At 53.0% G+C, this 12451-nt stretch overlaps 2 protein-coding genes across 4 annotated transcripts; both read right to left on the bottom strand.

Moving 5' to 3' along the window:
- Window positions 1-214: 214 nt before the first annotated feature.
- On the bottom strand, window positions 215-2940 carry LOC133362884 (mucin-2-like). Of its 2 annotated transcripts, none has more exons than XM_061581831.1 (2): window positions 740-2940; window positions 215-595 (listed from the first exon to the last, which is right to left on the bottom strand). In XM_061581831.1, exons 1-2 carry the CDS (start codon window positions 2938-2940, stop codon window positions 574-576), a joined length of 2223 nt encoding a protein of 740 aa, XP_061437815.1. In that variant the 3' UTR covers window positions 215-573. The 2 variants fall into 2 exon arrangements, with proteins under 2 accessions (XP_061437815.1, XP_061437814.1); XM_061581830.1 differs by having other exon boundaries at window positions 215-2617; window positions 2696-2940.
- Window positions 2941-3049: 109 nt separating this feature from the next.
- On the bottom strand, window positions 3050-11572 carry MRPL44 (mitochondrial ribosomal protein L44). 2 transcript variants are annotated; one of them, XM_061581858.1, is made up of 6 exons: window positions 11299-11572; window positions 6673-6821; window positions 6130-6269; window positions 4973-5128; window positions 3622-3803; window positions 3050-3227 (listed from the first exon to the last, which is right to left on the bottom strand). In XM_061581858.1, exons 1-6 carry the CDS (start codon window positions 11550-11552, stop codon window positions 3050-3052), a joined length of 1059 nt encoding a protein of 352 aa, XP_061437842.1. In that variant the 5' UTR covers window positions 11553-11572. The 2 variants fall into 2 exon arrangements, with proteins under 2 accessions (XP_061437842.1, XP_061437843.1); XM_061581859.1 differs by having other exon boundaries at window positions 6682-6821.
- Window positions 11573-12451: the final 879 nt, after the last annotated feature.

The raw sequence follows: 12451 nt of genomic DNA, 5'->3' as shown, positions 1-12451 counted from the left end.
CGGTCATCTCGGTCAGTCAACCCGTGGCACCTGGGTCTGCCCCGTGACCTCCTGCCAGCGGGCGTTCGACACTTCACGTGGCCTCGAGGTGCACATGGCCTGGCACAAGCATCGTGGTGACGTCACCGCCACTTAGTGGCGAATGGCGGTTGTTGTTGTAGTTGTTAGTGCGGTGAGGCCTGCCTGCGCACACACAGAATCCACACGCAGCGTATCGCTTCAGCCGTCGAGTTTATTTAGAGGAGGGGGAGGGAGGGGGGTGACAAAAATACGGCAGACTTCATTGGGACGGTCAAACACGCGAGTTTTAGCGGCCAATATGATTAATATTAAATAATTTTGGGTTAGATCGCGCAAGTATACATGTGCCGTGACCCTCCACCGCCCCCGACACAGCCGACTGGAATGGGATTCGTCACGGAAACGAGAGGGGGTCATTGCAGGCCGTGCGCTGCTTCCGTGGCCGTCTGGAACGCTCTTCCCTTCCGATGTTAGGAAGTCGCCGGGAGCCGTGATGCTACTTTTACATCATCATCGTCGTCATCATCGTCGTCATCGTCGTCGTCGTCATCATCATCGTGTAGTGGTGAGTGTAGTGGTGAGTGTAGTAGTGGTGAGTGTACTAGTGGTGAGTGTAGTGGCGAGTGTACTAGTGGTGAGTGTAGTGGTAAGTGTACTAGTGAGTGTACTAGTGGTGAGTGTAGTGGTGAGTGTAGTGGTGAGTGTAGTGGTGAGTGTACTAGTGGTGAGTGTAGTGGTGAGTGTAGTAGTGAGTGTACTAGTGGTGAGTGTAGTGGTGAGTGTAGTGGTGAGTGTACTAGTGGTGAGTGTAGTGGTGAGTGTAGTAGTGAGTGTACTAGTGGTGAGTGTAGTGGTGAGTGTAGTGGTGAGTGTACTAGTGGTGAGTGTAGTGGTGAGTGTAGTAGTGAGTGTACTAGTGGTGAGTGTACTAGTGGTGAGTGTAGTAGTGAGTGTAGTAGTGAGTGTACTAGTAGTGAGTGTAGTGGTGAGTGTAGTGGTGAGTGTAGTAGTGAGTGTACTAGTAGTGAGTGTAGTGGTGAGTGTAGTGGTGAGTGTACTAGTGGTGAGTGTAGTGGTGAGTGTAGTGGTGAGTGTAGTAGTGAGTGTAGTGGTGAGTGTAGTGGTGAGTGTAGTAGTGAGTGTAGTGGTGAGTGTACTAGTGGTGAGTGTAGTGGTGAGTGTAGTAGTGAGTGTAGTGGTGAGTGTAGTGGTGAGTGTATTAGTGGTGAGTGTAGTGGCGAGTGTACTAGTGGTGAGTGTAGTGGTGAGTGTACTAGTGGTGAGTGTACTAGTAGTGAGTGTACTAGTGGTGAGTGTAGTGGGGAGTGTAGTAGTGGGTGTAGTGGTGAGTGTAGTAGTGGGTGTAGTGGTGAGTGTAGTGGTGAGTGTAGTGGTGAGTGTACTAGTGGTGAGTGTAGTGGTGAGTGTAGTAGTGAGTGTAGTAGTGAGTGTAGTGGTGAGTGTAGTGGTGAGTGTAGTGGTGAGTGTACTAGTGGTGAGTGTAGTGGTGAGTGTAGTAGTGAGTGTAGTGGTGAGTGTAGTGGTGAGTGTACTAGTGGTGAGTGTAGTGGTGAGTGTAGTAGTGAGTGTAGTGGTGAGTGTAGTGGTGAGTGTACTAGTGGTGAGTGTAGTGGTGAGTGTACTAGTGGTGAGTGTAGTGGTGAGTGTACTAGTGGTGAGTGTACTAGTGGTGAGTGTAGTGGCGAGTGTACTAGTGGTGAGTGTAGTGGTAAGTGTACTAGTGGTGAGTGTACTAGTGGTGAGTGTAGTGGTGAGTGTACTAGTGGTGAGTGTAGTGGCGAGTGTACTAGTGGTGAGTGTAGTGGCGAGTGTACTAGTGGTGAGTGTAGTGGTGAGTGTACTAGTGGTGAGTGTAGTGGTGAGTGTACTAGTGGTGAGTGTAGTGGTAAGTGTACTAGTGGTGAGTGTACTAGTGGTGAGTGTAGTGGTGAGTGTACTAGTGGTGAGTGTAGTGGTGAGTGTACTAGTGGTGAGTGTAGTGGCGAGTGTACTAGTGGTGAGTGTAGTGGTGAGTGTACTAGTGGTGAGTGTACTAGTGGTGAGTGTAGTGGCGAGTGTACTAGTGGTGAGTGTAGTGGTAAGTGTACTAGTGAGTGTACTAGTGGTGAGTGTAGTGGTGAGTGTAGTGGTGAGTGTAGTGGTGAGTGTACTAGTGGTGAGTGTAGTGGTGAGTGTAGTGGTGAGTGTAGTAGTGAGTGTACTAGTGGTGAGTGTAGTGGTGAGTGTAGTGGTGAGTGTAGTGGTGAGTGTAGTAGTGAGTGTACTAGTGGTGAGTGTACTAGTGGTGAGTGTAGTGGTGAGTGTACTAGTAGTGAGTGTAGTGGTGAGTGTAGTGGTGAGTGTAGTAGTGAGTGTACTAGTAGTGAGTGTAGTGGTGAGTGTAGTGGTGAGTGTAGTGGTGAGTGTACTAGTGGTGAGTGTAGTGGTGAGTGTAGTAGTGAGTGTACTAGTGGTGAGTGTAGTGGTGAGTGTAGTAGTGAGTGTAGTGGTGAGTGTAGTAGTGAGTGTAGTGGTGAGTGTAGTGGTGAGTGTACTAGTGGTGAGTGTACTAGTAGTGAGTGTACTAGTGGTGAGTGTACTAGTGGTGAGTATATTGGCGAGTGCACTAGTGAGTGTAGTGGTAAGTGTACTAGTGAGTGTACTAGTGGTGAGTATATTGGCGAGTGCACTAGTGAGTGTAGTGGTAAGTGTACTAGTGAGTGTACTAGTGGTGAGTGTACTAGTGGTGAGTGTACTAGTGGTGAGTGTAGTGGTAAGTGTACTAGTGAGTGTACTAGTGGTGAGTGTACTAGTGAGTGTACTAGTGGTGAGTATATTGGTGAGTGCACTAGTGGCGAGTCTCTCTCTCTCTGCGTTTCGACCCTTGCGATGGCACTTTGTGGTTACGACTGTGGACATGAGAACAAGGGACAACGCCGGCTGACCACTCAGCCCAGGCTTGACCTGCACACCGAGTTGGCGTCCTGGGTACGGGGTCGACGGCTTTCTCTTCAACTCGACGCGCGCCTCAGCCGCGGAGCCCAGACGCTACGGGCTGCGGCGGAGAGCGAGTCTCAGACGCTACGGGCTGCGGCGGCGAGCGAGCCGCCGGGAATCCGTAGAGACGCCTGAGGGCCGAGCGTGCAGCCTCCTCCTCGGCTACGAGCGGCGTCTCGCCCGGAGCCTCGGAGAGAACGCGGCCATCACTGGGGGGGTGGGGAGGGGGGTAGGGAGATAGGGAGACAGTCAGAGAAAAACACAGGCAGAGAGACAGAGACACACACAGACAGAGACACACACAGACAGAGACACACACAGACAGAGACACACACAGACAGAGACACACACAGACAGAGACACACACAGACAGAGACACACACAGACAGAGACACACACAGACAGAGACACACACAGACAGAGACACACACAGACAGAGACACACACAGACAGAGACACACACAGACAGAGACACACACAGACAGAGACACACACAGACAGAGACACACACAGACAGAGACACACACAGACAGAGACACACACAGACAGAGACACACACAGACAGAGACACACACAGACACAGAGACACACAGAGACACCCACCTGTACACAGCCACCACGTGACAGGGCAGGGCGCTGGCTGCTCCGGTGCTCCGCGTGATCCGCGGCTCCGGAGGGGCACGTCCCCGACGCTCCATCTCCTCCCGCAGGAGCCTCATGGGGTCACGCACGGACCACAGGGTGAAGAGGTCGCGACCCCCGCCCAGCTGGGGCAGCACGAAGCTCTGGGGGGGGCGGGAAGGGGGGGGGGGGATGGGGGGGGGGATGGCGGGGGGAGGGGTTATGGGGGGGGGTGGGGGGGGGTGTTGTGGGTGGTGAGTAGTGAGTGGTGAGCGGTGAGGAGTAAGTGATGAGCTGCGAGTGGTGAGTAGTGAGTGTTGAGTAGAGAGTGGTGAGTGGTGAGTGGTGAGCAGGGAGCGGTGAGTAGTGAGTGTTGAGTAGAGATTGGTGAGTGGTGAGTGAGAGTGGTGAGTGGTGAGTGAGAGTGGTGAGTGAGAGTGGTGAGTGGTGAGCAGGGAGCGGTGAGTGGTGAGTAGTGAGTGTTGAGTAGAGAGTGGTGAGTGGTGAGTGGTGAGTGTTGAGTAGAGAGTGGTGAGTGGTGAGTGAGAGTGGTGAGTGAGAGTGGTGAGTGGTGAGCAGGGAGCGGTGAGTGGTGAGTAGTGAGTGTTGAGTAGAGAGTGGTGAGTGGTGAGTGGTGAGTGTTGAGTAGAGAGTGGTGAGTGGTGAGTGAGAGTGGTGAGTGAGAGTGGTGAGTGGTGAGCAGGGAGCGGTGAGTGGTGAGTAGTGAGTGTTGAGTAGAGAGTGGTGAGTGGTGAGTGGTGAGTGTTGAGTAGAGAGTGGTGAGTGGTGAGTGAGAGTGGTGAGTGAGAGTGGTGAGTGGTGAGCAGGGAGCGGTGAGTGGTGAGTAGTGAGTGTTGAGTAGAGAGTGGTGAGTGGTGAGTGGTGAGTGTTGAGTAGAGAGTGGTGAGTGGTGAGTGAGAGTGGTGAGTGGTGAGCAGGGAGCGGTGAGTGGTGAGTAGTGAGTGTTGAGTAGAGAGTGGTGAGTGGTGAGTGAGAGTGGTGAGTGGTGAGCAGGGAGCGGTGAGTGGTGAGTAGTGAGTGTTGAGTAGAGAGTGGTGAGTGGTGAGTGAGAGTGGTGAGTGGTGAGCAGGGAGCGGTGAGTGGTGAGTAGTGAGTGTTGAGTAGAGAGTGGTGAGTGGTGAGTGAGAGTGGTGAGTGGTGAGCAGGGAGCGGTGAGTGGTGAGCGGTGAGTGGTGAGCGAGTGGTGAGTGAGTGATGAGTGAGTGGTGAATGAGCGAGTGAGTGAGCGAGTGAGTGGTGAATGAGCGAGTGAGTGGTGAGTGAGTGAGCGAGTGAGCGAGCGGTGAGCGAGTGGTGAGCGAGTGGTGAGCACCTGCAGGAAGGCGGAGGCTCGCTCCTCACCACCGCTGGCTCTCACGAGGCTCACGATGGCGAGGAGCGAGCGAGCCAGCGCCGAGTCAGGGGGGGGGTCGCGGGCGGCCAGCACCAGGTGAGTCAGACCCAGAGCCCTCGCCACCCCACCCAGAGTCTGGGGGGGGGGGGGGGGGACACGGTGGGGGGGGGGCACGCGGGGGGGGGGGCACGGGGGGGGGGACATGGGGGGGGGCACAGTGGGGGGGGGGGGGGCACGGGGGGGGGGGACACGGGGGGGGGCACAGTGGGGGGGGGGCACGCGGGGGGGGGGCACGGGGGGGGGGGACACGGGGGGGGGCACGACGGTAGTGGTGATGGTGGTTGTGGTGGTGGTTGTGGTGGTTGTGGTGATGGTGGTGTGATGGTGGTTGTGGTGATGATGGTGATGGTTGTGATGGTGGTGGTGATGGTGGTTGTGGTGGTGGTTGTGGTGGTGGTTGTGGTGGTTGTGGTGATGGTGGTGGTGATGGTGATGGTGGTGATGATGATGGTTGTGATGGTGATGGTTGTGATGGTGGTGGTGATGGTGGTTGTGGTGATGGTGGTGGTGATGTTGGTGATGGTGGTGGTGATGGTGGTTGTGGTGGTGGTGATGGTTGTGGTGGTGGTTGTGGTGGTGGTTGTGGTGGTTGTGGTGATGGTGGTGGTGATGGTGATGATGATGGTGGTGATGGTGGTGATGGTGATGATGATGGTTGTGATGGTGGTGGTGATGGTGGTTGTGGTGATGGTGGTGGTGATGTTGGTGATGGTGGTGGTGATGGTGGTTGTGGTGGTGGTGATGGTTGTGGTGGTGGTGATGTTGGTGATGGTGGTGGTGGTGATGGTGGTTGTGGTGATGGTTGTGGTGGTGGTGATGTTGGTGATGGTGGTGGTGATGTTGGTGATGGTGGTGGTGATGGTGGTGGTGATGTTGGTGGTGATGGTGGTTGTGGTGGTGATGGTTGTGGTGGTGGTGATGGTGGTGGTGGTGATGCTGGTGGTGGTGATGTTGGTGATGGTGGCGGCGGCGAGCCTCTCCACCAACACGTCAACAAACCCCCACCACCACCACCACCCCCCACCACCACACCCACCCCCCACCACCACCACCCCCCCCACCCACCACCCCCTCACCTCATCGCTCATCAGAAACCTCTTCAAAGCGACGCGCCCTCCATCGGGCATCTGCGGGAAGGCCCCGGCCAGCTCCGAGTCCAGGACTTCCCCGGTCAACCGGGCCCCATCGGCGGCCAAATCGCCGTGGTTCTCACCGCCTATTTGATATTTGATCAATTGACCGAAAGAAAATAAATATATAATATTAAATATTGATAAAGCAAGTGATGAAAATAAAATTAATTGATAATTGTTCATTTAATGAAAATAAAAATAATAAAATTAATTGATAAGTGTTCATTTAATAAAAATAATAAAATAAATGTGCATTAAATCGATTGGTAAAAATAATAATAATAAAATAAAAGACCATAATAATAAATCAATAGAAATTTTTTTTTATTAAATAAAAATAAATCAATCGAGAAAAATATAAATAATAAAATAAAGTTTAATAATTGTTAATCAATTGATAAAAACAATAAAATGAAATAATAATAAATCAATTGCTAAAAATAAAAATATTAATAAATAATCGAAGAGGAGCGGAGCGAACGTGACCTCCGTGACCTCCGTGACCTCCGTGACCTCCGGGGCCGCAGGAACTCCGGAGGGCCACGGCGAGACGCTCGGTGCTCAGGAGCTCCTCGCCCAGGCGGGAGGCGAGCGCCGTGAGCTCAGCACTCAGGTCAAAGTTGTCGCGCTCCCGTCTGTGTGGTGACGGTGGTGGTGGTTGTGGTGGTGGTGGTTGTTGTGGTGGTGGTGGTGGTGGGGGTGGAAGGGGTGGTGGTGGTAGGGGTGGTGGTGGTAGGGGTGGTGGGGGTGGTGGTGGTGGGGGTGGTGGGGGTGGTGGTGGGGGTGGTGGTTGTGGTGGTGGTGGTTGTGGTGGTGGTTGTGGTGGGCGTGGTGGTGGTTGTTGTGTCGGTGGTGGGGGTGGTAGGGGTGGTGGTGGTTGTGGTGGTGGTGGGTGGTGGTGGTGGGGGTGATGGTGGCGGTGGTGATGGTGGCGGTGGTGGTGGCGGTGGTGGGGGTGGTGGTGGTGGTGGTGGGGGTGATGGCGGTGGTGGGGGTGGTAGGGGTGGTGGCGGTTGTGGTGGTGGCGATGGTGGTGGTGGGCGGTGGTGGTGGTTGTGGTGGTGGTGGGCAGTGGTGGTGGCGGCGGTGGTGGTGGGCAGTGGTGGTGGCGGCGGTGGTGGTGGTAGCAGTGGTGGTGGTGGCGGAGAGGGGGAGGGAAGGAATGACACAAACACACGCCACGTTTTCTCATTGAAAATATGTCAATTTCAAAATGTCACTGTCCTGGTCACAAAAGCAAAGTTTGTGGTGAATAACGGTAGCCATTTTCTGTACTTTTGAGGCATAAGCAATTAGAAATGAACACTTACTAGCCAGGGACAAACATTTGTTTTTACTGGTAGGAACCCACTGGTTACATCAGCCCACAGGGGATTATTGTGTCCGTCCGTCGTGCAGAGAAGGGCTGGGTGGGGAGGGAGAGGGTGGGGAGCGGCTGGGTGGGAAGGGTGGGGCTGGGTGGGGTGGGGTGGGGAGGGGCTGGGTGGGGCTGGGTGGGGAGGGTGGGAGGGGTGGGGAGGGAGGGGCTGGGTGGGGAGGGTGGGAGGGGTGGGGAGGGAGGGGCTGGGTGGGGCTGGGTGGGGAGGGTGGGGAGGGGCTGGGTGGGGAGGGGAGGGGCTGGGTGAGGGCTGAAAGGGGTGGGGCTGGGTGGGGAGGGGCTGGTCAGCCCGTGGTGCCCTTATAAAACTCAACATTTCACCTACTCACGCCGGCTTGTGCCCGCCCTCACAGTCGGGCATATTTGCGGAATACACCACGCCGCTGTTGACCCTGCAGGCCATTGACCGAGCAACCCGACGTTCCTACCAGCTCCCTCCACAGCAGGAATGTGTTTGGTTCTTTCGGTAAAGTCACGTGGGTAGGAAAATAAACTAAAATAAAACAGATCACGACGTTTCGATCGCAACACAAGCGCTGTTCATCAGGCGATGCCATTTGTGCACCGATTTGATTCCCGGCAAAAGGGTGTTGGGACATCGTGACACGACGCTCCGTTTCACTGCCAGAGACGGGGTTAAAGCACCGACTCTTCTTACTTTTCACACTTTGATCCTGGCAAAAAAAAGAACGTACAGACATTTTTAAATCCTTTATATTAAGTTCGCATGCTTGCTTGCTTGCTTGCGTGCTTGCTTGCTTACGACCGTGCAAATCTTTCGGTCGTTTTTTAACCCACTTCCCGTGATCCAATCGAGCTGACATTTTGCACACAGACTCGTTGTGCGTGACAATTAATTTTCGTGAAAATTGTTTTCCAAAATTTTACACTGTTTAGGCAAAACAAATTAAATATTTAATTACCAATTGCTTAATACTGGCAGACAATCATCTGACCCATAGGTGGCAGCCATCTCAAGCCAGAGGACGAGAGGACTCTAGCCGCCACGCACGTAAAGGATTTATAGTGAAAAACTTTGTTTTTACGGGTTATACTTATTCGATTTAAAGCTTTCGTGACTGTGAAGTACCGTTGAGGACGCTTGGACACCGTTGTAAGGCACACGTATTTATTTATACAAATGGTCGTACAATACTAGAGGGGTGTATCGGCCCCCTCACCCGGATAGCTGGGAATATCCTATTAGCTACCCCTGACCTATCGCTAGTCCTCCACTAACGGGGAGGCTATCTGGCCCGACACTGGTCAGTCGGGCTACGGTACCCGGAATCCCAGAGTACTAACTCTGGTTCACGGGACCACGCCACTGGCTCGGTCCTGCGCGGCCCTGATAAGGGCGGCGTCCCAGGGGAGTCCAGGGCCTAGCTGGTCGGTCTTCCGTCTTCCCCTATTTACTCGAAGACTGAACCCCGAGCCGCCCGGTGCGGACGTCGTTGCGGGCACCACCCCGTGTACTGACGGAGCCCCGCCCACTGTGTTTGTTATCCGTTAGATCCTATGCATACAGCCCTACACAAACAGCCCCTCTGTAACAGCCCTACAACTGCAGGGATTCATCTTCTTGGTTCTTTCGGTAAAGTCGTCACGTAAGTCGGGGACTACCTCTACGTGAACGCGAGCTCGGTAGACACGTGGCTAAGGGCAGAAACGTGCTGACTTTGCCGAAGGTCACACACAGAGACACACAGAGATTCCACGCCGTGTAGCAAGCCTGGAACTTAGGCGCTGAACGATTTGTGTGAAAGATCTCATTGCTATTTTACTGACTGCGATTTGATTTGATTTGCGATAAAAACTCATTTTAATTCAAGCTTTGGTTACATTTTCAGTGTAATAGATTTAAAACACGTGATGATGGAGCATTACCACATGCAACCATCAAAATATGAACCGCTCTAGATATTTCAATGCAAGGATAAGAATTTTGATTTAAAGCTTTCGTGACTGCAGGGATTCATCTTCTTGGCTCTTTCGGTAAAGTCGCGTAGAAGGGAAATAATAAAATAATAAAAATAAAACATAATAAAATATTATGTTTTAGTTTTATTATTGTATTACTTCCCTTCTACGTGACTTTACCGAAAGAACCAAGAACAAGGATAAAAACTTAAAATATATTAATTGCCTCCAACATGTACTTATAAAAATGTTTTAATTGAAATAGAACAATCGATCATGGAACAACTGTTTAGTTAAATAAATGTATAATAATAAAAACAATTAAATTCCAATAATAGGAACTTTTAAAATCGCTAAAAAACCGCAGCCTTTTGCAATTTCCTAATCGCATTGTTTCAAATTGCGATTTCGATTTTGAAATCGATTAATCGATTAATTCATCGATCAGCCCTCGCCTTGTAACACAACAGACTGTTGGGGCAAGTGCTGTTGTAATAGGTGCTCGCTAACAGCACCACCACCACCCACACACACAAAGACAAAGGTCCCCCGTGTAGCCTTCAATAGACTGTTGGGGCAAGTGCTGTTGTAATAGGTGCTCGCTAACAGCACCACCACACACACACAAAGACAAAGGTCCCCCGTGTAGCCTTCAATAGACTGTTGGGGCAAGTGCTGTTGTAATAGGTGCTCGCTAACAGCACCACCACACACACACAAAGACAAAGGTCCCCCGTGTAGCCTTCAATAGACTGTTGGGGCAAGTGCTGTTGTAATAGGTGCTCGCTAACAGCACCACCACACACACACAAAGACAAAGGTCCCCCGTGTAGCCTTCAATAGACTGTTGGGGCAAGTGCTGTTGTAATAGGTGCTCGCTAACAGCACCACCACACACACACAAAGACAAAGGTCCCCCGTGTAGCCTTCAATAGACTGTTGGGGCAAGTGCTGTTGTAATAGGTGCTCGCTAACAGCACCACCACACACACACAAAGACAAAGGTCCCCCGTGTAGCCTTCAATAGACTGTTGGGGCAAGTGCTGTTGTAATAGGTGCTCGCTAACAGCACCACCACACACACACAAAGACAAAGGTCCCCCGTGTAGCCTTCAATAGACTGTTGGGGCAAGTGCTGTTGTAATAGGTGCTCGCTAACAGCACCACCACACACACACAAAGACAAAGGTCCCCCGTGTAGCCTTCAATAGACTGTTGGGGCAAGTGCTGTTAGTAGCAGCAGTGTCTACGAAGTCCGGCACACGAGGGGGTGGGTGGCCAGCATTTGAGGCCGAGTCGACCTAGGGGAGACCCAGGTTACACACACACACTGACACGCGCAGCGTTCTTCGCCCACGTTTGGTGAAGTATGGTTGCAAATAAAATAAATCAACCACGGCCCTGACTGCGAATATTAGACGTTAATTCAAATGTTAAAGCAAGGCCTCTACGGGCCCTAGCCCCTTGCCTGAAATCCCCCCCGCTGCCCGCCACCCCGCTCACCGTAGTGGGATATGAGGCCCGACGTTAATTCAAACGTTAAGGTGGGAGGCCTCTACGGGCCCTAGCCCCTTGCCTGAAACCCTCCACCGCCAACCTGCTCACCGTAGCGGGGGGATATGAGGCCCGACGTTAATTCAAACGTTAAGGTGGTAGGCCTCTACGGGCCCTAGCGCCTTGCCTGAAATCCCCCCCGCCCGCTGCCCGCCACCCCGCTCACCGTATCGGGATATGAGGCCCGACGTTAACTCAAACTTTAAGGTGGGAGGCCTCTACGGGCCCTAGCCCCTTGCCTGAAACCTTCCCCCGCTCACCGTAGCAGGGGCGGCGGCTTCCCGGCCTTGCGCTCCATGCGTGCTTGGAGTGCGAGGTAGGCGCGTAGCCATCGCTTGTGCCCACGCTGTTGTTGTTGTTGGTGCTGCTGCTGCTGCTGCTGTTGTTGTTGTTGCTGAGGACGGTGAAGGATGTGGTGGTGGTGATGGAGGAGGAGGGGAGGTCGCAGCAGCAGCAGCAGCGGCCGCGAGGTGACGGCGGTCAGGGACCGCAGCGAGGCCGACAACGCGGCCATCAGTGCGGGGGGAGTGGTGGGGGGAGAAGTGGGGGGAGAGGTGGGGGGAGAGGTGGGGGGAGAGGTGGGGGGAGAGGTGGGGGGAGAGGTGGGGGGAGTGGTGGGGGGAGTGAGGAAAGTGGTGGGGGGAGAAGTGGGGGGAGTAGTGGGGGGGGGGTGAGTAGTGGGGGGAGTGGTGGGAGTAGTGGTGGGGGGAGTGAGGAAAGTGGTGGGGGGAGTAGTGGGGGGTGGGGAGTGAGGGGAGTGGTGGGGGGAGTGGTGGGGGGGAATAGTGGGGGTGGTGGGAATGGTGGACAATGTTAGTCTATGGGTAGTGTTAGTCTATGGGCAGTGTTAGTCTATGGGTAGTGTTAGTCTATGGGTAGTGTTAGTCTATGGGCAGTGTTAGTCTATGGGCAGTGTAAGTTTATGGGTAATGTTAGTCTATGGGCAGTGTTAGTCTATGGGTAGTGTTAGTCTATGGGCAATGTTAGTCTATGGGCAGTGTTAGTCTATGGGCAATGTTAGTCTATGGGCAATGTTAGTCTATGGGCAGTGTTAGTCTATGGGTAGTGTTAGTCTATGGGCAGTGTTAGTCTATGGGCAGTGTTAGTCTATGGGCAGTGTTAGTCTATGGGCAGTGTTAGTCTATGGGCAATGTTAGTCTATGGGCAATGTTAGTCTGTGGGCAATGTTAGTCTATGGGCAATGTTAGTCTATGGGCAGTGTTAGTCTATAGGCAGTGTTAGTCTATGGGCAATGTTAGTCTATGGGCAATGTTAGTCTATGGGCAGTGTTAGTCTATGGGCAATGTTAGTCTATGGACAATGTTAGTCTGTGGGCAATGTTAGTCTGTGGGCAATGTTAGTCTATGGGCAATGTTAGTCTATGGGCAATGTTAGTCTATGGGCAATGTTAGT

This window comes from Lethenteron reissneri, unplaced genomic scaffold, assembly GCF_015708825.2.
Source record: "Lethenteron reissneri isolate LAM-NWPU_2019-01 unplaced genomic scaffold, ASM1570882v1 scaffold_1638, whole genome shotgun sequence".
NCBI lineage: Eukaryota > Metazoa > Chordata > Hyperoartia > Petromyzontiformes > Petromyzontidae > Lethenteron > Lethenteron reissneri.
The sequence above is the reverse complement of the archived record's forward strand: the minus strand, read 5'-3'. Positions and strand labels throughout refer to the sequence as shown.

Bases quoted from the DNA above. Each gene is read 5' to 3' on its own strand.
- LOC133362884 (XM_061581830.1), bottom strand. From the start codon at position 2,940: ATGTCCACAGTCGTAACCACAAAGTGCCATCGCAAGGGTCGAAACGCA. The intron at 2,618-2,695 runs ACTCACCACTAG...CACCACTAGTAC, and splicing joins ACTAGTGCACTCGCCAATAT to ACTCACCACTAGTACACTCA.
- MRPL44 (XM_061581858.1), bottom strand. From the start codon at position 11,552: ATGGCCGCGTTGTCGGCCTCGCTGCGGTCCCTGACCGCCGTCACCTCG. The intron at 6,822-11,298 runs GTGAGCGGGGGA...GTCACCACACAG, and splicing joins AAGCCGCCGCCCCTGCTACG to ACGGGAGCGCGACAACTTTG. The intron at 3,804-4,972 runs GTGCTCACCACT...CGCCCCCCCCAG, and splicing joins GAGCCTCCGCCTTCCTGCAG to AGCTTCGTGCTGCCCCAGCT.